This window comes from Sphaeramia orbicularis, chromosome 21 (genome assembly GCF_902148855.1).
Source record: "Sphaeramia orbicularis chromosome 21, fSphaOr1.1, whole genome shotgun sequence".
Taxonomy (NCBI): Eukaryota; Metazoa; Chordata; class Actinopteri; order Kurtiformes; family Apogonidae; genus Sphaeramia; species Sphaeramia orbicularis.
Genome location: NC_043977.1, coordinates 25,639,235 through 25,666,507, shown reverse-complemented (window position 1 = coordinate 25,666,507; position 27,273 = coordinate 25,639,235). Strand labels below are relative to the sequence as shown.

General features: G+C 42.2%; 1 protein-coding gene across 2 annotated transcripts; it reads right to left on the bottom strand.

Annotated features, from left to right (window-relative positions):
• Nucleotides 1-263: 263 nt before the first annotated feature.
• On the bottom strand, nt 264-26,776 carry bcl9 (BCL9 transcription coactivator). 2 transcript variants are annotated; one of them, XM_030124201.1, is made up of 10 exons: nt 26,620-26,776; nt 24,598-24,763; nt 11,303-11,802; nt 8,863-9,176; nt 7,642-7,749; nt 7,310-7,496; nt 6,466-6,562; nt 4,172-6,356; nt 2,851-3,123; nt 264-2,702 (listed from the first exon to the last, which is right to left on the bottom strand). In XM_030124201.1, the coding sequence occupies exons 3-10, from the start codon at nt 11,587-11,589 to the stop codon at nt 1,663-1,665; spliced, it is 4,491 nt and encodes a 1,496-aa protein (XP_029980061.1). In that variant the 5' UTR covers nt 11,590-11,802; nt 24,598-24,763; nt 26,620-26,776; the 3' UTR covers nt 264-1,662. The 2 variants fall into 2 exon arrangements, with proteins under 2 accessions (XP_029980061.1, XP_029980060.1); XM_030124200.1 differs by lacking the exon at nt 26,620-26,776 and adding an exon at nt 26,236-26,526 and having other exon boundaries at nt 1,663-2,702.
• Nucleotides 26,777-27,273: the final 497 nt, after the last annotated feature.

The window sequence follows — 27,273 nt, the reverse complement described above, 5'->3', positions numbered from 1 at the left end:
ACATCATTAAAGTTGAAATGCATCAACATTCTTGCAACTATTTGGGAAGTGCTCTGTCCTCTAAAAATAGCACTCAAGTGCTTCATGATAAACTGTCAGCTTCTACCAATACTGCTTCTTGGTATAACCCGCTCTCCAAGTTCTAGCTGAATGCTGGTTAGCTGGTTTGACATGTAGACTGACAAAGACAACACATTGCCTGCGCAGCTCACATGGACACATGCGCGCGCGCACACGCACACACACACACACCAGACAACATGTATATACCAAAACAATATCTTTTATTTGTAGTCCATCACCACAGCCCTGGCAGGCTATTCTGCACCAAAGCCAATGGAGAAACACATGACAAGCTTATACAATAGAGAAAAGAGAGGAAGTCAACTGGATGGTAAGCAGTATGTGTTTACATTTCTGTGTCTCACTCTTGACACCATATCTGCCATTCTAAATTTAACCAGATCTACCTAGCTCTAGTTCTATGATACCTGCTGTGGCATTCAGCAATCCTGTCTCATTCTGCAGACCATTGGGGGATTATTGCTGTGGGAATGATTATTACCCAGAGTCAACAAGAGAGTCAAAACAAAACAGGAACACAACAGGAACAAGAAAAACACACATAGCACATCTGGGTATTAGCAGTATTATTCACGCTGGCGAAAGTTGAGTCCTGAAAGTTTTGGAGCACCAAGTCAAATGTCATCCACAACTTGAAATGGACTGGAGATCATTGTGCTGCAAAGCTGCCAGGATCCTCACATTTAATGTGTTGCTCTTAATGATAAAAATAGAGAAAAAAGACGCTTTCTGCAGACGGTCCATGTTTGTGCTTTTTTAATAATACTATTATCTTAATGAGGTCATAGTTTGGTTTGTTATACACTGGAGTTACAAAGGAAATTAAAATAGACTAAAATTCGAATAGCCCACCAATGGTAAACAGTACAGTATTTTTAGGGGGCATTCCTCCCCCAATGAAAGTTGGGTAAGAGGAGTTGAGAGGTCACTGATAGAATGCCTATACATACAGACAGACACATACATACATACATACATACATACATACCACACAAACATACAGTCTGTGAAGCCCACGCACACGCACTCACACGTATATACTGTACAGAAACAGTCAAAACAATGGAGCGAGAGACAAGATGGAGTTCCACTAAATTCTTCACAAAGCACAAATTCTTCTTATTCCTTTCTCTTGTTCCATACCACTTTCAGGACAAATTTGTTTTTTTTTTTAAAATTTGCAAAAGTAGACATATACTGTAGCATCTCCACGCTGACTTTTAGTTAGGTTGATTCCTCTTTGATGTTGAAGTCATCTTTACAGTCAGATAATCAAAAAACACAAGAACAGTTTTTCGAAATTGATGCACAACAATCCCATACATTCTGAAGTTCATGAGTCAAAATTAAATGTTCTTGTGGCAAAAGTACTCCAATCTGGGCCTGTCCAAGTCTCCAATGGAATAATTCCCACAGAGGACATTACTGCTTTGCTCCACTCTGTTCATTTCTGGGTAAATCCTCTCATATTATACTTCTGAGTCCATCAGATTTTCCAAACACCATCAACATACCGCCATCTTTACTCTGGCCTTGTGTATTGTCCAAGAACATTCTAGATACAAGGTTTCTGTTGGATTAGAACATTCCAGGGCCTGGACTGAACCCCATGTCCATGTCACGGGGCCTCATCTGACCCCCCATCATCATTGTCTGCTGTGGGGGACCGCCCATGCCCTGCAGCGACATCATCATGTTGGGTGAGCCGCCAGGGCCTGGGTGGGCCATTTGTCTCCCCTGCATCATCCCACCTGGACCCCCAGGGGACATCATCCGATGCTGGGGGCCCATCATGCCCTGGCCCATGAATCCTGGTGGCCGCATTGAGTTGTGGCCAGGGTTGCCCATTGGCATGTCTTGGGGGCCCATTCCCCCACCTGGCCCCCCTGGCATCCCCCCCATTCCCTGCATGGACATTCCCATCCTCAGCGGACCATCACCCATCATGCCCTGCATGGGGAAGCCAGAGGGGTGTGGTGGTTTGCCCCCAGGATTGTCTCCTCCACCTCTGGGAAAGTAAGACAGAGTCTGGCTGGGCTTCTCTGATGGGATTATCCTGGACAGGTCAAATTCGGGAATGCCGGATGCTCCCGGCCGCATTACTTCATGAAGGTCTGCATCGCTGAATCCACCTTGCATGTTGTTGAACTCTGGCCCTCCAGGGGTGTTAGGTTTACACATGCCTCCATCACTCCCTCCTCCATGAGGCATGTTCCCCATCCGCCCTCCCATAGGTCCTCCATCTCCTTGGAAACCCATCGGATGGCCAGGGAAACCTTGAGGACCAGGACCATTGTGCGGGGAGAAAGGTCCTTGCTGGGAGGGAGACTGAGTGAGGGGATATCCCTGGTTTCGGTGGGGGTAACCCATGCGTCCCTGGGGTATCATCTGAGGGTTTGCCATACCAGGGTCTTGGGGATTTGGTGGTATCATCATACTATGAGGCATCATGCCTGGGCCCATATTAGGAGCATTGGGAGACGGCATCTGTGGGGGCATGCCGTGGGACAGGGGCTGGGATCCCATCGGATTCATACCCAGAGGACTGAGGGCAGGCATAGGACCTGAATTTCCAGGTCCCATCATCCGAGGATTTCCTTGGTGATTCATTGCCATACCTGCATATGCAAGACAGAGACGGGAAAAATTAAATGGATGCTTTACAATCACATGAGTGACCTTTATAAACCAAGCCACATTATTACGAAAATAACCCGAATGGAATTAAAACTACAAAGTAAAACACAAAAAGTAGCCGTAAATTACCATTATTGTTCACTGAAGGCAAGTTGGGGGAACGAGCTGGAGGGGAGTCATCATCAGAGCTGGCAACAGTCTTTATGGCATCGTGGTAGAGTGGGGTGGAGCTGGGCATCGCAAACTTAGACATGCGTGACATCATGATAGAGAGCGGGTTCTGAGATAGTGTTGGCTCAGGGGGTATGGTGTACGGACTGCCAGACGGGACGTTGCCTGGGAGAGACATGGAACCAGATGGAGCCCCTGATGAAGGAGGGGCTGAGGGAGGACCGTTACCACCTAAACAATGACAGGATGAGAGGGGGATCAGACAGATGATAAAAGTCAGCAATTATCCAAGATTTAGATTGTTTTACACTCTACACAGAGACAATATATCTGCAAGATTAGCAAAAGCAACACCACTTTACAAATTGTGTGGTTCCAGCTGTATGGCCACTAGAGGGAGCCACTGGACCATCACCCACCCCACCCAACCTTCCATACAGATGTTTTCACAAGAGTACTACATGTAACCTCCAACTTTGTAGTCTCAACATCTTTTCTCAGTTTTGTAGGATAATTCAGACACCAAAAACAAAAACAAGACCACATTTATCTAAGATCAACAGGAGAAAGGTCTCAGTCGACTACAGGATTTCTGCAGGATTTTGAAGACCTATTTCACACCCAGACTGGGGAAAAAACTCTGGACATTTAAGATATTACAGTCCCAAAGTAAAGAAATGCATTCAAATCAAACAAACATTCACCTTATCACTTCTAAAATTGGCTTTTTTTTTTTAACTGATAGGAGAAACATTAGTCCACAGAGGGCATCATGACGCACTAGCTGGATGTGCTCCTACAAAGTTTGGACAGGATACTCAGTGGTTATTGTTTCCATGTTGGTCTGTTTTGTAGTTTTGTTACAGAATGATCAATTGCATTGTTCTTTACTAGAAACAAATGGAAAAGACTGAAGTTAAAGCAACTTGATAAGACTAATTAAAATAACCGCTGAAAAATCAAGAAATTTTAAGGCCTAAATTGAGATCAATTTCGATTTTAGAGTTTGTAAAAAAGACCTACTAAAACACCTTTATATTGACATCTTAATAATTGCATTTTAATATATTTATTCATTTATTGCTTTTGAGTATTTAAAGTCCAACTTATCTGTCACCTAAAAGTTCAACCAAACAAACCCTAATAGAATGAAATAAAGAAAAAAGATTAGTAAAACATTTGTATTTTTTTTTCTACTCTCAAAGAGTTAAAGTTAAACTACAGTGTTGCAGAATAGGCAGAGATTGAGATGCAGAGACAGAAATACAGATTTATATACCTTGTTCCATGTTGCCCATCATGTTTGGTGAGGTAATACTGAGGGGAGGCTTGCCACCCTGAGGTGGCACACCAGGACTCTGCATGGGCGGTTTTGGTGAGGAGGCCCATCCTGGAGAAGGGTTGGGAAGAGAAGGAGACCTCATATGAACAGGAGAGGCTCCTGCTGATCCCATCATAGAGTGAGGGGACTTCATCGGTGCTGAGGTTGGTGGAGCTGGAGGAGCAGTGGGACCTGTTGGACCAGTGAGCATGCCAGCCAGCTGGGACGGAGTCTGTGGGGATTTGAGGTTTCCAGAGGGGGATCCCATCATGGGGGACTGTACCTGTCTCAGAGGAGGGGACTTGAGTGGGTTGACGCTGGGGGAGTTCCCGCCTCCTGCTTGGACATTCAGGTCTGCTGGCTTGCGGCTCCTTTGACCCTGTGAAGGGCCAGGAGCAGAGGGTAGGTGGTTAATACGGCCATTACCTCCCGTTGGTGTAGATCTGTGCTCTGGACCAAAGGCTTGGTCTCCATGTGGACCCCTCATTCCTCCAGGACCCCCTGGGAAGGGCCGCCCTGGTCCCATGGGAAAGTCTCCAGGCTGTGACTGCTCAGGAAAGGGTGGCCCCTGCATGGGCCTGCCTTGCGGACCCATGTTCTCCATTGGAGGTCCTCCACCTCCTCTCATCCTCATCATCTCATCTGGACTCATATTCATGGGAGGGTCTCGTAGCTTGGAAGGGTGCATATGGGGTCCTGGCCCAGGTCCAGGGCCCATGCCAAACTCAGGCCCCATGTCTCTGCCTCCCATTCCCTGAAGCCTAGAGGAAGGACTCATAGGACCATCACCAGGCATTCTGGGAAACATACCCATACCATTACCAGGTTCCATTCCACCTCTCTGGTGTCCCATCATCCTCTGCATGTCCATCATCATCCCAGGAGGAAGACCCTTTTCTCCACCCATACCTTGGTGGAACATTGCTTCCTGGACAGACTGGGGATTTGGGAAGCGCTCTCCTCGACCTCCTGGACCAGCAAACATCCCCCCTGGTCCACCAGGGAACCCTCGTCCATCTCCCATCCGGGCAGGGATGTCGTCAGGCCACCCCATTCCAGGTCTTGGTGGTCCCTCCATTTCAGGATTCATCATACCAGAGAAGCCAGGCATCCTCTGCATATGTGGGGGCATTCCCCTTGGGCCAGGACCCATACTCATGCGCTCTTGATAGTGATCTGGTGGTCCACCTGGTCCTCCCCACATCTCTCCTGGGCCCATTTGGTAGGGAGGCGGGGGTCCTCTCATCATGCCTCGTGGACCATGAGGGTGCATCATCATATCAGGTGGAATTGGCCGGTGCTGCATTTCTTGTTTCTTTCTCTTCTCTTCATAAAATTCCTGCTGCAGCTTCAGCCATGCCACCTGCTCAGGGGTCATCTGATCACCTTCTCCACAGCTCCCTGGCCCCCCCATGTGTGCACCCATTTCATCCTGTGGAAATGGAGGCATATCCCTGGGACCATGTGGCGGCCCAAAAGGTGGCCCTTGTGGGCGAGGTCCTCCTGGCCCACCAGGTGGTCCAAGGCTCTGAGACTGTGCAATCATTGCTTGTAGAGGGCCCTGCTCAGACCTCCGGGGTGCACCATCGGGGCCTCCATCATGTGGTCCACCATGGGCTTGTGGGGGCCCAGCTGGTGGGGCATCACGGTCATCAGGGAAAAGCATGCGTTGAATGTCTCGCAAGGTCTGCAAGGAACGCTGACGATGCTCCAGCTGCTCTTGAGACAATCCCTCTGTGTTGGCTTCCATGTTTAACAGCTCCTGAGCCAACTGCTGCTGCTGTTGTTGCTGCTGCTGCGGTGTCAAAACTGTTCCACTAGAACCTCCACCCTGACCTCCTTCACCTGCTGTAGGAGGGTTGAGGCCTGCCTCACTCTGGGTGACAGGAGCCTGGTCAACCGCAACTGTAGTGTTACTGGGACTACCGCCAGGAATATTTTTGGAGTCCATGCCTGACGAGGATGATCCTTCCTGTGGAAGAACACCAGGTTGGCTTCCTTGGTTTGAAGGCTGGGGTGGGGTTGGCTCTGCCATGCCAGGTAAGGACGGTTTGGATCCAGGCTGGTGACTCTGATCTTGGGCATGGGCAGGTGGTTGCTGGGGAGGCTTGGAGTCATTTCGAAGGGAGCTTGCTGCATTGTTCTTCAATAGAGAGGAACAGGAAAAGAAACATCAAGTCATGAGTCACACCCAAAACACTATCTGTTATGGTATACAATTTTTTTAATATGTTGATCATATTTGTGCTTACCAGGAGGAGGTGAGCTTTATCCTTGCTGTTGGAGATGTTTTTCATGTGGAAGGCAATAATGTTTTCTGTATGGCCTGTTAGAACTGAATCAGCTGCCCTGAGGACAAAAAGACAGACGGTCATCAGACACAATACAATATATGTGTGTGCACATTTGAGTGACAGTGAACAAGATGAATTAGTCTTAGATGGGGCCATCAAGGTAATGCCAAGGTTAACAGACCACACAAACTATTGTACAGGCACATATTCCACAGAACATCTTTGATTTCCAATTAATTCCCAGAGTGTTAATCTATGCCAAGTGTATACTCCTACTGACAAACATATATGCTTGTGTAGAAACACCCAATGGATTTAGGCTAAAAGTGGGAAAGTTGGGGGTAGGAGGAGAATGGTAGAACGCCAAGCATCTTCGTGCCATACACATAAACAGCTGCAACAAACATCAAAGACAACACCAGCTACTAATGACAGGGGCACAATGATGCACTTCAGGCAATTGACACTGTTAGTAATTCCATTTAATTTTGAAGTGCAATTTGCAAAGGGTTTCATTGTGGGTGTATGTTGTACTCATGTAAATAAGGACAAGTATTGATATGTTGATTTAATTAGCTTGTCTGAACACAAATGTAACAGCGATTAGCTATATATATATATATATATATATATATATATATATATATATACACATATATATGTGTGTGTATAATCAAAATTAAATAGAAACACACATCTTCATGTACTACAAATTCAATTCAAGTATGATAAAATACAGCTTGAAGCACATTTTTTAATTAATACAGTATAGAAGATTAGCTAAAACTCTCAGGCTCCTTACTTGTTGGCCATCTCTGTGGTGAAGACATAAACAAGTTTTGAGCCTTGTTTCTGGCCACTAACAGGTTCTGTTGTGGAGCCCTGGCCTCCCATTGAATTGTGGGAGGGTGTGGAGGAACGACTGAGTCCAGTATTGGAGGTAGAATGGGTGACAGAGTCTTGGGGCTTCACGTCACTGGAGTTACAGTCTACAGGGAGACAACAGGAAAGACTATAGCTTTAGGACCAGCACAGGCTTATGGGAATGTAGTTCTACAGAGGAGCTATTATAAGTCAAGTTGATCAGCTGAAGGACTGTTGTACATGCTTGGATGCACACTTTACAACACTTACTGAAGAATCCTTTGTCATCTTCATCACTCTCTCCCCCAGAGCACCAGTCAGCTCCACTGTATGGCTGCCTCCTTTCCGCCACACACATCCTCTTCACCCTGCTACTGTCTGTACAGGCACACAAGCACCAATGGACTTAAGTTTATCAATGCAAGTGACAGCAAGGGACAAAATAGTACATTTTTAGACTGTTGCCTTCTTTAGGCAGATTGTGTTGCATACCCAAAATAAAATAAATAACCATACATACAGCACTTTTCTAAGCAGTTATGCAGAGGTGCGAGATAAAAAGAACATAACAAATCAACCCTGGGCCGTAATTAGGGAAAAAATGTGTTGTTTTCTTCAAGAGCTGAATAAATTTGATAACAGGCTCTACAGGGAATACTGCAAAAGACCAATCACTATATACAGACAATGTTTGTTTAAGCACTATATTATGTATCTATACTGAGCAGTTAATGTTATTGCATTATTTATATATAACCATACCTAACTGTTAAATTTGAGACTTTTAAAGATTGTTATGAATCCATTTCACATCTCACCAAGTTGTGGCTGTACTTCAGTGATGGGTCAGATGTAAATGCTTAGCAATATTTACTGGTGGAAGATTTCTGGGGAACCATAACCCTATTGCCTCTATACAAAAATTAGAAAACAAGGCACCTGCTGAACACAAAAGGCTCCAACTCTGTGATGTTCAACCTGCTAAAACAGAATACTATCAAATTTTAAGACTCATCTAAAACCAGGCATTTTAAGACCTAAAACTCAGACCACAGGATATCAGAGATTTTCGGGGTCATCAGACACCAGTGTCATCCATACAGCATGCTCATACTCTTATGCCCCTAATGAACAGTCTCATTATCCAATCCACTATATTTATATAGCACATTTAAAAAAACACAAGGGTGCCAAAGTGCTGTACAATAGAAAAAAACAAAAAAAACACACTAGAAGACAGAACCAAGACCACATAATTCTCTTGCCGGGTTAAACGGCAAGGAAAAAAAGTGACCTTTAAGCCAAGATTTAAAAGTTTCCAGAGGAGGAGCCATTTTGACCTGGGTGGGTAACTCCCACCCATGTCAAGTCATTAAAATAAAAAAACATTTCTTAAAAGATCTACTATCACATTTTTTCATTTGCTGTGGCACTTCACATAAGTACTTCCCCATTTCTGAGCCTGAGGTACCTGCTGAACAGTGTTATTACCTTTCTCCTCACTGGTGGGTGTGCCACTCTCTGGCTGCTCAAACGACTCCACTGAGGTGCTTCTCTCCCTTTTCACTTTAACTTTGGAGCTGGGTCCAGAGGTGAGACCCTGGCCGTTTTTAAGCCCCATGCCCCCTGCCACACTCTGTGCCCCTTTGGCACCCAGTGTCTTGGGGTCGCAGGGTGAGGGCTGCGATTGGCTGCCAGTGCTCCCTGGTTTGCCCTGATTGGGTATTTTTGAGTCCATCTGGACGGCAGTGGAGGGTGACATGACAGGAGGTGATCGCACCATGACCTCCGTCTTCGGTTTAGGGCTGTCAGACAGAAGAAAGAGAAAAACATGCAGCAAAATTGTTACTTAAAAAAAAAAACTTTTAACATCTTAAAGTATTTTTAAGTCTTGCATTAAAAATTACAAATTGAAGTTAATTAGCCACTCAACCCTGCCCAAAACAACAATTTTTACATGACTATTTATTTTGACTTCTTACATATATTTGGCTGTCCTAGGGTCTACGTGTGAAACACTGACAGCAAGAAGAAATGGAGCATATTAAGTAAAAAGCCAAAGCCTAGGGGCTTAAAGTTGGGTTACCCAGTAGTTGTGCTCTGGAATTGGACACAAACCAATGACTGCTGCAAAGTCAGATGGCTGACTATCCTTGAGGTCCAAAATCCCTCAGCTCCCCATTATAACTACCATTCTACAGTAATCTTGTTCTCCAATGTTTCACTCCAGAAAAGTGGTAAAGAAGACCAAAAGGAAAATACGATTGCTCTTTCTGCTTTTTTGTCTTAAGTCACAATAGACAATGCCATTATAAGTGGCAGTTGGTATAGAGGCCTTTGACACAATGTTAAGTTATTGGTACTGGTGATTTCACGCACACAGTTCAGCATAAAAGGAACAGACTGCAGAGAAATGGACAATCTAGAAATGACTGTTGCCTACTAGTTATGAGAGCAGTTCAGTTCAGGCAAGCAGGACACATCCAATTGGCAGGGAACACTATCACCACACCCTAATCTTGTTCCCCATGTCTTTCTCCCTCTCATACACACTTGCACAAGTAGCATGAAACAAATGCCAACATGTCCAGAAAGCAGAGCCGCAGCCTAGCATACTGTATGTTCATACACACAGACACACAGAGAGTAGAAAAAGAAGGAAAAGCCAGAATTTTGGCAGTCAAGACGGTCATTTCCAGAGTCTCCAGAACCATGAGTCAGCAGGGAAAACTTCCAAGCATAGCGTACTCTCTGACCTCAGAACAGCTTTGGATCACACATCACGGTGTTTCAGCTAAAAAAAAAAAGGGAAGCAGCAGCTGATCTCAGATCTGCATCACATTTGACCTACACTTGCTTTCTAACCTTTACAGGGTGAACCGGAGTGATAAGCTCAGGTTTGTTATCCACTTGATCACTGGGGCCAAGTTTCACTACTGATCACATGACATGCATATGGTTTAGATTCATTTGCCAGGGCAGCAACCACAGCTACAACAGTCTTCATTAAAACCATGAAAATGAAGGTCTAAGTTTTGTCCTTATGTGTGCATGTGGCACATTCACTTCCAAAAAATTTACGTTTTTCCATAAAAATATCATCACTGTAATGTTAACCACTGTGGGCAAGAAGTTGGCATGAGTCAAATGTCAAAAAATGTGATACGTATGAGGAAAAAATGCTGTGCAAAGGAAGTAGTTAAAGTCTTGTACACGTGCTTATAATAAAAAAATAAATAAATAAATTTTAAAAATCACAAATTAACACATTATGCATTAGCAACTGGTCAAATCAGAGTTTTACAAGCACAGGAATAAGAGATGCAGTGATCACTCAAACCCATCACATTAGACAACATTGCTTAAACTGCAAGCGACTTAGTTTGCAGAATTGCACATGGTTTTTATTTTAACAGAAAACACACACACTTAAAGACAAAGATATGCTTTCACCACCAATTCTTAACAGAGGGTTTTGAGAGTTTGTTTTTCTCTCCTCATAAGTGTAAATAAACACTGACAGCTCATGTTTATTCATTTGTGATATTGTGTGATTTCATTATTTTAAACAGGCTAATGTACTGGACAATGCTTTCAGTAAAGACAACTAATCATTTACTGATGTGAGAAGATGCCCCTAAAAATTTCAATTATTTCATGATACTCTTAATGCCTATGGTACCCACTTTATTTCACTTATTGAGCACATTACATTGACGTATGTTAAATGCAGTGCTGACTTCCTTCTCTGTTCTGCTGTACCGTTTTGGTCACTGAAAGTCTAAATTAAGCATAAAATTTTTATTAATATTCATATCAGTGTTTGGCTGATTGGGCTGTTAAACTATTGTAAGGATCTCTACCTAATACACAAACACACAAGTCAGTGTTTGCTTATTATCACCATTAGAGCATTATAAACTCCACTCACCTTTGTGTGTTGGTGGACGGGGAGTTCTTAAGCCTATTGGAGTGCATTGATGGGGCTCCCAGGACTACAGAACAGGGTGGAGTAATGAGCTGGTGAGGACTGCCTGTGTGTGAGAGCGGCGCTTTTGCGCGCACGTTCCTGGAGCCAGGAACAGGATTTCCAATATTTGAGAGGTTTCCCCGACTGTCCTTGGCCTCCTCTCGCTCTTTCTTCCCTCTTTCCTTCTTGTTGAAATGTGTTGCTGCTGAACCTGCCGCCGCTGGCCTCTCCTCTTGGACCTCCAACATTCTCTCTATGTCCTTGTTTGTGTGGGTGTTTGTGTGCGTGCGTGTGTGTATGTGTGTGTGTGTGTGTGTGTGTATGTGTGTGTGTGTGTGTGTGTGTGTGTGTGTGTGTGTGAGAGGTGTTTAAAAAGTACAACAATAGTGCAGGAGGCTTGTCTTGTTCTGTGTGTATTTATGAAACTCCCCCAAGGGGGCTTTCAACGGCCCTTGGGCACACTGTTGAAAGAGAAAAGAGGAAAAGGGACAGTTAGCAAAAAGGGGCGCAGTCTGACTGAACTTAAAGTGATACTCCACCCAGAATGCCTTTTTGTATCCACCAGCTCATGTGCATATAAATGTAAGGTGACTGTTAAGAGTCAGTAACTTCCTCCACTTCAACAGTAGCTACTATCAGCTTGAATGACAAGTTTTCACAATGTGAAGAATAAAAATGTTCTTAAAACTTCACAAACTACTGAAGTTCAGCTTTCAGATTTGACTCAATAAAAGACCCAGTACGGATTGATTAAATCCTGAGATCCATTTTTTAATATCCTGTATAGGTATCGCGTTCGATGTGGGACCATTTTTCCAGACCATGAAAGGAAAAACTTTGCACCTTTTGTGCAAGTGGTCCAATATACTTTTTTTTTTTTTGGTAACTGTAGAGGTGCGCAGAGCAAATCGATTCCCTCTCCGGTCCAAACACAAACTGTACAGCCCCTCCTCTCCGGTAAGGGGGGATGGAGCAAACAGGGCTGTCAGCTGCACTAACTCTCAACTCCAGAACTAAATATTAGCAACACTGACTAAACTTTTTATCCATGCACCGTTACTGTCCCTGGCTGACAGTCTGCTGTGCTGTCACAGCCTCACACCAGTGGACTCACTGTAGTTGAGTGAATCTGGTGAATTGGAATTTTTCTTATAGTCTTAAAGAACTAAATTGGAAAAAATCATAAGCAACAGTATTCTCAAAAACTAGCAAATGAGAGTGGATTTAGAAAGCTGAATGGGGTTCAAGCTTGTTTGTTTACTGCCTTACACAACTACAAACAGCAGGTAAGAGTTCATCTTCCTTATCTGCCTTAATTTGACACTTTGAAAAAGGGCTGAAATGAAAAATTTTTGCACCCATGCTTTATTATTTCTAATTACTTTACATATACTACAATAAGTGAGATACCCCTTAGCAAATCAATATCAAATCAGTACATCTTTGGTGACACCCAGCCCTAGATACCACTTAAAAAGAATAAAGCAACAGCCACCAGTATGCTTTGCACGTCCAAGTAAAATCTGGTGGCTTCAATTTGCAACTCAAGTAAAGGGCATCAAGTGATGTCAACAGCCAACAACAAGAGCTATAAACAGAAACAGTGCAATTATCTAATTGTCTGAACTATGATAAAACAGCTGATTTTTTTTTTTTGTAAGCCTAGAGCGACCCACAGTTTTTAACCTCTTACATAATACTTGATTTTCAGATAAGAATTTGTTTATCTTCACTCTACTAGTTCCGTAAAATGACCGTTTCAATTTGAGTTAGATTATATTTGACAGTGTACAGTTGCCATCTATACCAACTCTTGTGCATTTCTTTTTTTCCCCCTCTTCTTTTTGTGATTAATGAGAATTGCATGAGAATTCTGTTTGAAAGAGCAGCTCAGTCAGTCAAATTACACTGTCATCCTGAAAATATTTAGGAGCACTTCCAAAACACTCAACATTGTAACTGGCTCCAGAGTTCCCCCGAGGAGGAGGAGGTGGTGGAGGGGGGTTAGTGTCACTGAGACCCAGACCAATACACCAAGTCCTGCTACTGCAGCAACACTCGTCTCTCACTGGTCTACAGAAATGTGATTTACAACCATTAGACGCACACAGGCAGAGGTTTGCTTCTCCGTGAGGGTTAAGAAGGGGGAAGCACAGAGGAGTCTTGTATCTCCAAATTACACAATTAGACTAACCTTTTAACAAAAAATACACATTGTGACACAAAGTGGAGGCTTTTTAGAGAAGGAGCAAGCCCATTACTGCCTGATGAACTTGTGATTTCACAATATTTACAAGTAAATTGCATAAAAGAACCCTTCTTTCAGTGAAATGACATCTTTCCATTTTACCACGCAAGCTTTTGATGTATAACTGTGGAAACAAGGACCACAAGACACTCTTAAACAGTAGTAATCCTGCAGTCTTAATGTGCAGCAAAGAGCAAGTAAAGTAGCTGAGATTTCACAGAAGAGTTTTTGCTCAAACTACGGATCCAGTATAAATCGTCAGTTTATATTTTGTCTTTGTAATTATACAGTATAAGCAGATTATTTTCTACATATGAACCTTCTGTTCAGACTTTTTAGTGCATGGTTTGGAAAACAGAGAAGAAAAGGTTTGCAAGAATCTTAGGCAAAGCTGTGGTTGACACTGTTCATCAAATCAATGTATCCATAGACTGAGCCAGAAGTTACCATATTTGGACAAAAGAGGCAGAGTTGTAAGAGTGTGAGTGGTTGGAGGCATCTTTGAAGACTCATGGGTGAGCTAATGCTAAATGCTAGCTTAGCAACTGAAATTGTAAACTATATCATGCGCGGCATAACAAAGTCATTTTCAAGCTTTGTTAATGTAACCTATTAACCACAACTATATAGTAGCTGTAAATACTGAAAATACAGGTTTTCACACTGCACACATCAACGCTGTCTATTCACTGTGAGATCTTACACAAAAAATATATTTAAAGAAGGAGCCCCAGATCACTTATTAGAGGATCAAAATGAAACAAATAAGATTAGTGTCATAGCATTTTAGTCTAGTGTTTAAAGACAGGTTCAATGTAAAATCTGGTCTATTCTCACCCAGTGCAGAGCAGTCGTCATTCAGTGGGTTTATAAGACACTAAGTCTGACTAAAACTGAACTTTAGAAGTGCCCGTTAGTATGTTAGCTCAACTGAAATTTTAATAGTCAGACTAACACACGTAGATAATGTGAATGAAAGTCGATCTGCTATAACATGTATATAGACCAGTCAGACTGGAGCAGGACCAGGTCTTCTACACATGCACAAGATATCTGCGCCAAATTCTGACCTGGAAGATGAGCATCACGCATTTCATCTGCTCAAAAAGTACATATACAATAGTATATTTATAAATTTGCTAAATTGTTCATTTTCATGGCAGTTTACCTCTGGGTTGATTACTTGGTAACTGGCTACTGACTACTGTGGTCTCTAACAGCATAGGTTAACAAGCTGAAATAGAGGCGACATGATTTTAACAATAAAATCTATTACACTCCAGTGCATGTACACTGGAACAGAGACAACAGTCCAATTAAATGGCTTAGTTAAGGTACAGTCAAAGCTTGACTATGGCATGCATGTAACTGTACTGATTGACACTTAAAGGTAATAATTGTTGCCCCTTGGTGCTGCCACAGTGAATAGCATCATATAAACAATATTTAGGTAAATTTTAAACCTTTCTAGGGACAAACGTAGGATGATTTTCTTTATAAAGCTGAATATTTTTGTTAAAAGGAAGGAGTGGAAATGCTAACACCTGCCAAACCAACTAAGACAAGATTCAGTGCTACAGTGCAAGTGCTTAAAATTGGTTTGTTGGTTTTAAATAAGATATCAGTTAAGAAGTGAGCCATACTTTTTAGATCCCTGTTAAGAGTCACACTCAAAGTTTGGGCAAAAAGCCTGCTGTCAGAAGGGAGTATGTTGAAATAAACATTCAAGTGTGAATAATTGACAAATCAGACAATATTTTCTGGGTAAGAACACAAATAGCTATATTAGAGAGAAGTTTGAACCAGGTTCATGATCTTACCTAAATACCTAGCCAACTGCAGCACATTGCAGCCATATTTAATGATTGTTGGTTTCAGAAAATTGTATAAATTGCCACACAGAGCCTCATCTTTTTAGTATCAGAAAACTGCATATGGAAGTGGTTTAAAGCTGTTCACAACTTGACACGCTTTTCTTTGACGAATTTCACAAAGGATGAATTGGAAAACTGCTTCCAGCTACAGCTGAAGACCGAGGATAGCTCTGGTGTCCTAACTTTAGAAAGGAGTTCATGCCACCGCTGTAAGGCCAAAATGGAGAAGAGCCTTTACCAGGAGTTGAGTGACCACAGGAGCCCCTGAAGGATGAACAGCTAATCAATCAGAAAAAACTACCTTCTGCTTAAAAAACCTGTTAGTTGGCAGAGAAATTTCATTTTTCCTTATAAAAGAATCAGCCTCCTACCACATTCAGCTCTAACTAGTAGGTATGCCCTGAAGGGGCGTCATCTAAACCCAAACCCCAAACACACAAGAACACAAGCACACAGAATGTGAGTACATGCACATGCACAAACAAACAGTGGGACCTGTCAATCACCTGTTACCTCCAATCGCACACTAATGAGACTCTAATTGGGGAGCTTGCTGACATGATTGTCATAAGGAAAGCACTGACACACAAACACACACACACACACACACACACATAAGAAGACACATTGCAGCCCACTGCACACACACACAACAAAGCAACATAAAGGTAATCACAGAGATTTTTCTTCCTCTATCTCCAGTAAAGATGCTGAACTGTCTATCACAGCACACAAGAGGAGCTGCAGTGCATGCAAGTTAATGGGGAAGCAGTATAATGAGGTTCTAAAAATGAGCTTTTTGCCTCCGATATAAATATGAGGTTCCACATGAAAAGACTGCAGAAAATAGTTCAATTCAATTAGATTTGGGTTTTCCAATGCGGGTGGCACTAAAAGGGAGCATTTCATTTCATGCTTATGTAACAGTCATCGTACGCTGGCTGGGCACAGTGTAGAGAGAAGACCCTTCCCAGCTACGTCAACTAAATTTCTCTGAAGGGGAGATAGGATGCTTTATGCCAGTAGGGTCTCCAAAGAGAAGTTGGGGGTGGGGGGGTTAAAGGTGTTGAATCTGCATCAGGAGAGAAATCTTGACCTTACTGCCAACCAATTCAACTAGCCTAAATTTTAACGCAACAGTTCTACAAAGGAATTATATGAAAGGTGCAAACACACACACACACACACACACAGTTCCCTCATCTCAGCCCTGCTGTTGGCTGTAAAAGGCCCTGCTGATGTTTCAGCCTTATTTATGCAAATCCCATTTTGCAGTTCCGTCACAATAGAGTATTTCTCTCTCACTCTCGCTCTCTGGCTCCCGTACTCGCTCTCCGTCTGCTCGACCTCCATCTCAAGAATTTCTTTAGACCATTATTTGTTTAGGGCAATATCAGAAACATTATTTCCACCTCTCCTCACAGTTTTTTGCATGAAAATACATGCGAAGCCATCTGCAAACAGTGAGGTAGTCGAAAGGAGAAGCCAGCTCTTCCAAACAAAAAAAGCCTTTCCCTCTCCTACACAAGGATAAAATTTACACGCACCTAAAGTCATTCAAATCAAATTATACTGTACAAAGTGTATGTCAACGCTTTGCAGCCACAACTCAAGGTGTATCACTGCAAAAGGAAGTTAATATTTTTTTCTAAAAATCTCACACTGAGGTCACCCATGGTGTTGAAATGAATCAAATTTTACTCGTGACAAAACCAGATTAAATTGCTACATCTTAAAATAACTCTACTGTGTATTATACCGAAGATATGTACTTCAATGCTTAAAAAATTACTTCAAACTTTTACATTACAAGATTTAGTTTAACTTACTAACCTTTAAAGCCCAAACAAATGCCTTAAGCATACTTTTGTCTTACGTATGGCCATTTCTTCTTCCATTTATTTTTGCAATATATCAGTAAATGCCCAGTACAATGATCCTATTAATCCAGTATCAGGTCTGCAATCAGACTAAACTCCCTTTGTAGGTAATTATTCCTTTGTACATATGAAAATAGAAACAATAGCATAAGGTTTATTTAAAATAAATTACAAATAGCCAACTTTTACTCTTGCTTAAAGAAATACATCTACTGGACATCCAAACCCGGCTGTAAAACACCTATACTCTCACCTGTTGAGGTGAGTTCCTAAGAACAGTTTTCCAGCATGCCACACCCCACCCCAGCATTCATGACTTAAACTCAGCACACACAGAATGTAAGGAATGCCGAGTGTCACTAAAGATAGACCTGTGACGCCACAGATGTAACATTTGACATAATACACCTACCACGACAGGAATAAGAGCACTCACAGAAGTATGACCGAGCTCTTATTTCTCCTGCAACCAAGACGTGCAAATATTTACAATGAACTTTGAAACTTTTCCATGTTCTCCAAACGTTCAGCTGCTCCAAAAGTAGACTGTCTGCATATCTCCATCCTTCTCTACCAAGGTTGTCTCTTACTCTCACCTTAGTCTGTTTAAGTCTTTAACCCACAGCCTCAGCTGTTTCCTGCACGTCTACAACAACCCTCATCACTCCCCCATCCTTTGGTCTGGTCAGCAGACGATGCCCTTCCATCCCCAGGGAGGCGACATGTGTGTAATGTCATATTTTGTCATATCATATTGCCCTGACAGAAGTCTCGCCGTGTCCATCACATTGATGGAAGTGGCAATGAAAACAGGGGAAAAGGAAACGGGGTGTGATACACATTTACCCGTAGGAGGAGGGGGTTATTACACAAGTCAGTCTCTTCACAGAGTGGGTGTCTCTGTCTCAGACACGCATATAAACATGCACACACACGCACAGAGCTGACTCACTAGTGACACATCTGCTGGCGTAGCCTGGGCATAATGCCATGTGTGGCGGCCAGTTCCAGCAGCAGGACTGGCACTCAGCACTTAAGCCTGCTCTGATCTCTGTCTCACACACTTCACCCTGCACTTCCATCTCTGTCCATCTGCCCTCTGTCTCTGCTTCTTTAGCAAAGTGGGTGTGTCTTCTTTACAGACATTCATCTTCTTACTCAATGCAAGACAAAGGAACTGGTAAACTGGCAATAATCTTTTATTTCTCTGACAGCACAAATGTGGGAGTAGATTATGGGTGTGTTGGCATCAACATTTCACAATATGATTAAAATATAGCCCATTACTACCAAGATGTGTCACAATTTCCTGAAATAGATCAATTTATGCCAAACACTAAACAAAGGCCTGTATGTATCCTAACCTTTTCAACAAAATGCATCAACATAAAACCTAAAGAATAGCATAAATACAGGAGGGAGGCTATAAAAAGACAGGGCAAAAACCTAATAATATGTATCATGATACAGGGGTTTTGATTCAATACACTGATATATACTGCAATATGTGAAAGGTTATATATTGTATTTTTTTATCTATTTGTAGCAAAACTGCCACAGCATGAAGAACACACCACCAAATACATACAATTTTAGTAAAATAACTAAATAAGTTCAGATCTGACATTATTCACCATCGTTCTGGAATCAGGTGGGAAATGCTCAGCGAATCGTTTGGCTTGTTTTTCTTTAAATGAATCACAGCCGTCTTGGCCAGCACAGTGCACGATGCAGCAACAGCGCCTTTGCAAAATAGGAAGAACTTGTTTTACTGGAACATTTGCATATTGAGGAGAAATGCATGTGGTATTAAAATTAGTAAAGTTCCCCACAAGAAAACGTGCCATAAAAAATACATACGACTGTCAAAAAAACATGTCATTCCCTATGTGTAGATAGAGTGTGGAGGTTGTCGCTTCACAGAAGAATGGGGACTTTGTAAACAGTAATGCACAGATAATGAAAAGGTGGCCAATACTGACTGAATAAGCTTCCCATAGGTAGAGAAGTGCAACCTGTACATGGGAATGTACCATTTTTGACTAGATAACAGCTCAACTGAATATCTTAGTTGGGACAAAATCCACCTAAATCATCAATAAATCAATAATTCTGGATCAGTGAAAATCAGCCTCAAAGTAATTAATAAAAAATTCTGAGGTGAAATATCTGTTAAAATTTGATTCTAGGTGCAATTTAATTTTTTTGCAGTCGTTATTTTTCTCTGGTCTATTGATACCAATAGTTTGTAAAACATCCAACCTGATTAATTGGTCCATCTCTAGTCTAATCTGATTAAAAGAATTAACACGAGCCATTATCAGTGGGGAAAAAAAGACTCTGCCACTAATCTTTACAAGTAAACCACTAAGAATCTATACAGCATCCAATAACCTAATGCTGTAATAATTAAGAATATCCATCTCTTTATATATTTTTTTCCTCCCCTCACCCAAAAGTGAATTAAAGACTGAAAATAGAGACTGCAAAACAAACGTGCTATGCTATTCAGAAATGTGACTGCAAGTGTAATTAGTGTCACATGTTTTCTGTACGAGTGTGTGATTTTATACATTTATTAGTGATATTATGTGGGTGATACGGACACACAGATGAGGACAAAACGTCTCTACAGTGGACTAAACCTGGAGACGTTGCCGTTAATGGTCTGTACTTTAAAAACTAAGCCACAGAGACACCCCGACCATTATTAATTTTCACCCCAGTGTATAGTAAACCCACTGTACTGGCACATTCCTACTTCAAACACAGTGTAATGTGTGTTTCTCTCGTGGCGGACATTTGTAGCTCAAATGACAAGCATAACAGAAACTCCATTTGCTTAAGAGAAACTCTGCTGCCCTCTGTGTAGACCCCTTCTTTCCTCCCTTCCCTTGACTGTGCTCTCTGGTCCGTGACTCCCTCCCTCCATCCCTACAGTCGCTCCCACACTCTGGCCACATTCCTCCCTTGCTCATGCTGGGAGGACGTCTCCCTGTAGCCACAAGCATTGTGGGAAATCCCAACGGCCAGGCCCTTTTAGAAACCGTACAGACCACTGACGTAAAGCGTAAAGGAGACTCACGCTCGCTCGCTGGTCAAAAAAGGCTCTTCTTGCAAGCTGCTTATCAGAATATGACCATATTACCTGTCATGTGACACAGCTCAAGCATCTCTGTGAACCTGGCATAAAAACAAAAAGGCTATTTTACTCCAAGAAGCCCACACAAACATTAAATATACAATACATGTGCCATCTCCTCTCCATTATCACGCAACAAAATTAGCACTCTGAAAAGAATAAGAGCCTGATTTTGTCCCTAAATTACCCCAGCCTGCACTGGTGTGTCATTACCATGGAATTTTAAACACACTGGCTAAGACCTGCCCAATTAAATATACAGGCACAGAGCAATATACACGCACATACTCATACCATTGCACGTGGACATAATCACATGCAATAGTGATTAGTTGTCTTACCGGTGTCTTCAATGCACTGAAAACTGAGCTACACATTTATAGCATTTCTTGTTCCCATGAGACAAAGCTTGCTCACTTGTGTACTTTTCTCTCTGAGTCTCTGTTAAGGTCCCAAAACAATGAATAGTCTCCACAAAGAGAGGTTCATCTTACTGCTCCTAACAAGGTAAAATGTTCAAAGCATACAGTATATTGCTGCTGTGTTTTACATTTTGTCTTCATTAACCCAAAAGAAAGTCAAACTGATTAATTTTGGGACAAAACATTTGCTTCTTTATTTTAATAGGTAAATGAGCAAGCCGTCATACTAAAAGACAGTAGGCAAATACAGACACACCAGGGTGAAATGTGCAAAAGGGGATTCAAGCTGTTTGAGTTCAAGGTGTGGTTCTACTTCGGGTGTCACAAAACTTGATCAGACTACAAATATTGGTAAACAAAATGAACTTCTCCCGGAAAATCACCAACATGTGGGTGTGTCCGACTGAGGGTGATTCAAGTTAAATATTGGGGAAGAAACCTGTTGATTTACCTTCTGAAATACCTTATCAAACATTCTGATAAAAGCTGATTGGATTAAAGATCATCCTAATTAAGTCAACAGCATGACAGCCACAGTTAGTGACTACTGGGTTATGATAAACATAGCAGCTAGTCACTAACTGTGTCTGTCAGCTAAAGCCAGATATTCCCCTCAGGGAGTCAGCATAGACCACAAACTGAGCTCCAGCTCTCCATAACAGCTGGAAGTGTACATAAGCAACTGTCTACTAACAAATTTGTCATATTAGCTTAAAAGTGACATTGTCAGTGCCACAAAAAGACAGACAATTCCATTCATTGCAAAAAGGAAGGGTGAGTACAGAGTTTTTGAGGTGAAAGAAATACGCAAGCTAAAACAGAAAGCACAGAACACGACAGTTACAGAGTCTCGGGCAACAAACTGACACTAGAGCAGAGCCATCTTGGAGAATAAAGGATGTGACATACCAGAAGCTTTTGAATACAATTACTCTCATTTACACTTGAGTGTAGTCAAAGCACATCTGATAAAGACGATTTGACGCAGCTGATGGATGCTTATCACTGGATCGTAAAATTAGCAAACTGATTTCAAATTAAAACCACGCCCTGTGAAATGCATCACATGCACCAACTTTAATGGTAAATTGGCTCAGTGAAAAATATCAGGAATCTCATCCTCGACTATGAAAACTGTGAGAAAAAAATCCCATTAAGTTTAGTGTCCGAAACCTCAACTTAACACTTGTGCCTGAGTGCAGTGTACTTTTTTGGATTATTTCTGAGTGCCATCACCCTCTGCTGCTTGTGTCTAGTCTAGTGGCTTGTAAAAACCGATTTTAAAACGCGGTCGCTTTTAAAGCTATGATGGTTAGACTGTGTCATTGTTCCATGTTAAATTAGGCAACAAACAGTGACAAAAATCACTCTAGTAGCTGGAGAGGGCTTCAGCCTGGCAGCATTTATCTGGGGGTGACTGCAGGTCATCGCAGCCCCCAGCTTCTGCCTCAGAACGGCTCTGTTAGAGAGGACCCTTTCAGGGCAGGAGGATCAGTCTGCTTGTGCCATAACTGTCAATCATAGCAGTGAAACATGAAAACAGATTGATAGGTACATTCTGACTCAGCCACATATATCCCTGAGGATCCTGTACGGGCAGCATCCCCACCTACTCAATTACACATACAAACTCACCAAATCACTGAGACGTTCTACACCAGAAAGACAAGAACTGCAGCTACTAGAACAGCATTCATATTTATAGCTCTAACTGGATAGGATTTATTTTAGAAATTTTACAAATAACAGGCTGACTATAGTTGTTAAATAATATCTTAAATCTCAAACAACAGCATATCTACCCAGGAGTGAAAACATTCCATATAAATGTTGTTTGTAAAATTTGATATTATGCTCTGAAAGGAAAATGCAAAGGCACACAACAATTTCATTTGCTATATTCTTGAAATTTGCCTCAGTGTGGTTTTTATTTGTATAGGTATTTGCATGTGGTATAGATTGATGCCATTTATATCCTGAGCTAATTTTCAATGATTGTCCCTGGGCTTTTGTAACACAAAACCAGACAAGACATACATACGGACTGTACAAAATACAAAATCAAGCAAGACAATTTAGGTAGGACAACGCACAAGACACAACGCACAGATTAACTGGAATACAGCAAATACTCAGAGCAAGAAGCAGCAAGTTATTCATGATGAGACAACTGGTCCCTTTTTAACAACTGCTATTGATTTAGTTTATAATTATTTCAATCAGGATCTAATTGGATTTCTGAAGATGACGAGTTCCACGTGAAGAGAAAAAGATGCTTGTCCAGATGAAGATTTATGCTTACATCTTATAGTTTTTGTATTTAAAGCACTTATAATTATAACTTATAACTAACAATTCAACAATTTCACCTTCCAAAGACACTGTATGTAATCTGCAAGAGGACTATGACTGTACATCCATGCTAAATAATTGCTCTCACATATACTAAATACAATTTTTTTCCTTGCTCCTTGGGGAACACAACATAATTACTGTACTATTGCGGCATTAGGAGTCATTATGCAGTTGAACTTGAATTCCTTAATTAATTGTGACTGAATGTCTTAGAACACCAGGTGCATTAATGTTAAACTGACGAAAATGCAACAATTTCAAAACACTATCATTTATTGGCGAACCACAACAAAATAAGAGATGAGAGTGAACCTAGAGGCTGACAAAATAAAAATACAGAGACTTAAGCCAAACCTACTCAGTTAATGGAGAGGAGAGCCCCCTGCCACATGCTTCAAGACAAACAGGCCCTCAAACACATCACTCGATCACATAACAAGCCATGCAAGTTTTAATTAGGAAACCCATGAAGCACACAAATGCATAGAAACATGAGAGGCTTATACACAGAGGAGAAAATAAATCCTTTGCCACTTTACATCAATATCCATTTCTCCGCATCCTTCACCTCACTGTGGTTTTTGGTTAACACTCTTCGGATTAGATAGCAGATAAATAAACTGTGTGGACAGTGTTCAGAAGATGAGCGCCCTAAACGTGTTGTGTCCTCAGCATGTACAGATCAGAGACTGAGACCAAACACTGCAATGATAGTCCAGAGCAGTTCAGCTCTGCGGGTCTTTCCTTAAGGCACTGTGTGATGGGTAACTGCTCTACAATTCAAGGCCACTCGAATCACAACCCAGCACTCACTGTATGTAAATCCATAGATAAATGTCAAAGAGATAGTGACAGATATAAGAAAGAACCAGTGCCTTCTTTAGTAATGTCACAACAGAATCCCATTTAGCTTTCGCAGTATGGCATGAGCTACTCTTCAGCACAAAAAAGAAATGCTTGTGAATTGATGATTCCACAAAAGTTAGAGTTTAAAAAAAACACAAATAAAACTGCCAGGAGGAAAACACATGAAATGCTAGTCCATAGAAAGCATGCACATCTTTATTTCTCGTTTTACACTACTTGAGCCTAATTTCAATGAAACCAAATACTACAATACTGCTGCAACATAATGGGTTCTTATTTATTTTATTTGTTTACTGGCATTCTGAGATGTAAGGTGAAAAGTAAAGCAAAGAAATTTAGGAGGATAGAACATTACTTATATGCAGTTTGTCAAAAAATGTGGATTTTTGATAAGATGAGTGTGTGTTAGAAACTGTAACGTGACAAATTGATATACAAAGGAAGAGAGAACGAGCTGATCGGGGTTACCTCAGAAGCCCCCCTGCCCTTTCAGCAGGGCCTCATATGGAGAACCAGGCCTCAGGTCCCCTGGGCACTGATGTCTGCTCTCCTCTAGACTCCTCCCAGTCAGCCACGGAGGCTGTGCAGGAACCTGGCCCACTCACGACACGCTACAGCCACAAGTCATTCACACCTGAAACACAGGGAGAGAACTTCGCTCATCAAGTGAAACAGACAAACAAGTAAAATACAGAGGAACACTTGTGTTGAGCAGACCTCCAGAAGTAGCAAACAGTGACTAGTACAAAGCTTCAGTCATTAGGAACTACAGTAACCCCAGACACTCGCTTAGAGTTCAGTCATCGACCAGTGTACACTTAAGGGACTATAAAAGAAAAGTATGATACTCTAAAAAGAGTACCCTTGAGGATGTCCTCCTTTGTCTGAATATCAACTGTGGAAGAGAAAATTTGACTTTTCTCAGACCAAGGCTATGCAAAGAGGTGACAATGGAAAGGAGAAATATGTATCTGCCTGAAGTCTATGCAGACACATGTTCAATGGCAGACAGCAGCGTTGCCTAGCAATTGAGGAGACCCAAGTCCTGTAAAGGAAGGTGTACAGTCCAATCCCAGCTACTTGAAAGAGAAACTACAACCCTAACTCAGAAGTCACTCTGGACAACAGCATCAGGTAATGCACAAAAATGTCAACAGCAATAACACACAAAGCAGCTTAAGTCCTCATTTTTCAACTACAACATGAGCTCAAATCAGAATGTGAAGGCATTTGTAGTATATCTGAGCCCATGTGAAATGTCTAATAAAGGAAAATAATCCACTTTGGGACACTTGGTTAGGTTAGGTGAAGTAACTTTGCTCAGAAATCCTCCCCACGCAGCTAGACGAACCTTTCACTAAAACACATTTCCTCTGTAGTACCTGTGGATATTTTTCAGTCAAAAGTCATGTCAGGAAAAGATTAGAGAACGACAAGCCTGAAAACATTCTTTGGAATGTGTAGCTATCTGGTCCTGGCAAGGTAAGACAACACAATGCCACACAAGTTACTCACAGGCCTACTCGAGGAAGTCGTCCTAAAATATACACAGACATCTTCAAAGCTAAAACTCTGCAAATAAACGTAAAGCACAGAACAACTACACACACCAGACTTCCCCCTCAAATCTCAGCGCCTCACTGGACAACTCTTGGCGGACAAAGTAATTCCATGGCGCTTGAAACTCCAGGAACTTTTTTTTTCTTTTTCCTAAAAGAAGTTGTTCCTGTTTCGCCAGAGAACTGGGGGGGAAGGGAGGACTTCAGCACTTGCATTCATGGAGCCTCGGCCAGCGCAAACAAAGTCTTCCCCGAAGAGGGAGGCACTGGACGGCGGCTACGAGCGAGAACAACGACGTCGACCCCAAACACATAAAACCGCACACAAAATGAGATTCACACACGGCTTCGGTTTGTAATAAAGCAAATTAGGGCATTGTTAGTGAAACGTTCATGTTGAAGTTATGCTAGCTCCGTTAACAATGTAACAATTAAATCGCTCGGTAGATGATAGGGCTGGTCGAAACAATCACTAGACGAGGCCTATAATCTCAATAGACGTTTATAATTTACACCAAACACATATTATATCAAGGAAATACAATACCAATAGTCTGGTACTCCTGAAGAATGCAGAACATGCGTGCTGCATTGTATCCTTTTTTCATTTTCACGAAGCACGGGCGGTCCTCCAGTAGAATGGGCTAAAAACCAATATTTCTCCGCGGGTTTTATACCATGCCGAAAACATCGTGAATAATCCGCTTTTGTCGCGCTGGAAAAATCGGCATTTACGCCTAAAAGGTGCTCACTGTCTGCCAGGCCAGACACGACGTGGGTTTGCTAGCCAGCCTTCGGGGACAGAGGCAGAGAAGAACGGATACCGGAGTGAGATGTCCCCGGGTAGGAGGACCCGCGTGTGCCCGTTGCCAGGAGGCGAGCCGCGGTACCGACACTTTCCACCTGTATTTGGGGATAAAAGTGCACTCACCTGGAATGTTGACTTAACTCCCGTCTTCTTCGGACGACGATTAAACGCCGCACGCTTATCAAATCACAGCATTATCACGGTAACATTATAAAATAGAAATATGCCTCCCCCCTCTCGCCCGAGCTTTCCAGTGGTCCTACTCCATTACATCCCAGTCAAGATTTCCTGTCGTCTCTCCCCCCCCTCCGTTCCAGCGAGATGGTTCAGTCCGAATTCTAAGTAGCAATTCTAGGTCAGGTCTGTGTGCCAGTGAGGATGTTACTGTCGGACAACCGACAGACACCAATGTCCAGCCCAGTCCAACACAGCGGAGGTGTGAAGGTGTCCACAAGGGCCAGACACACCGAACTGCACCTCTAATCTGAACCAGGAGATAGACCCTCACCTCAATAATGGCATCTAAAAAAAAAAAAAAAAAAACCTCAACCCATGTGTTGAAGTTCTCCCACTGCATCTGTTAGATGGATATCAACTGGTAGATCAGAACGGAAAAGTCAGCAGCAACCACTTTCTGTATCGGCATCCGCAGAATTCTATGAAATATAACAACATGTCACCTCAACTTCTCACTTTTTGTGAGGCTTAAACTTACAATAACCTGTAGCTTTTACAACAGGGGTGTCAATCTCACTTTAGTGCAGCCCAATTTGATCT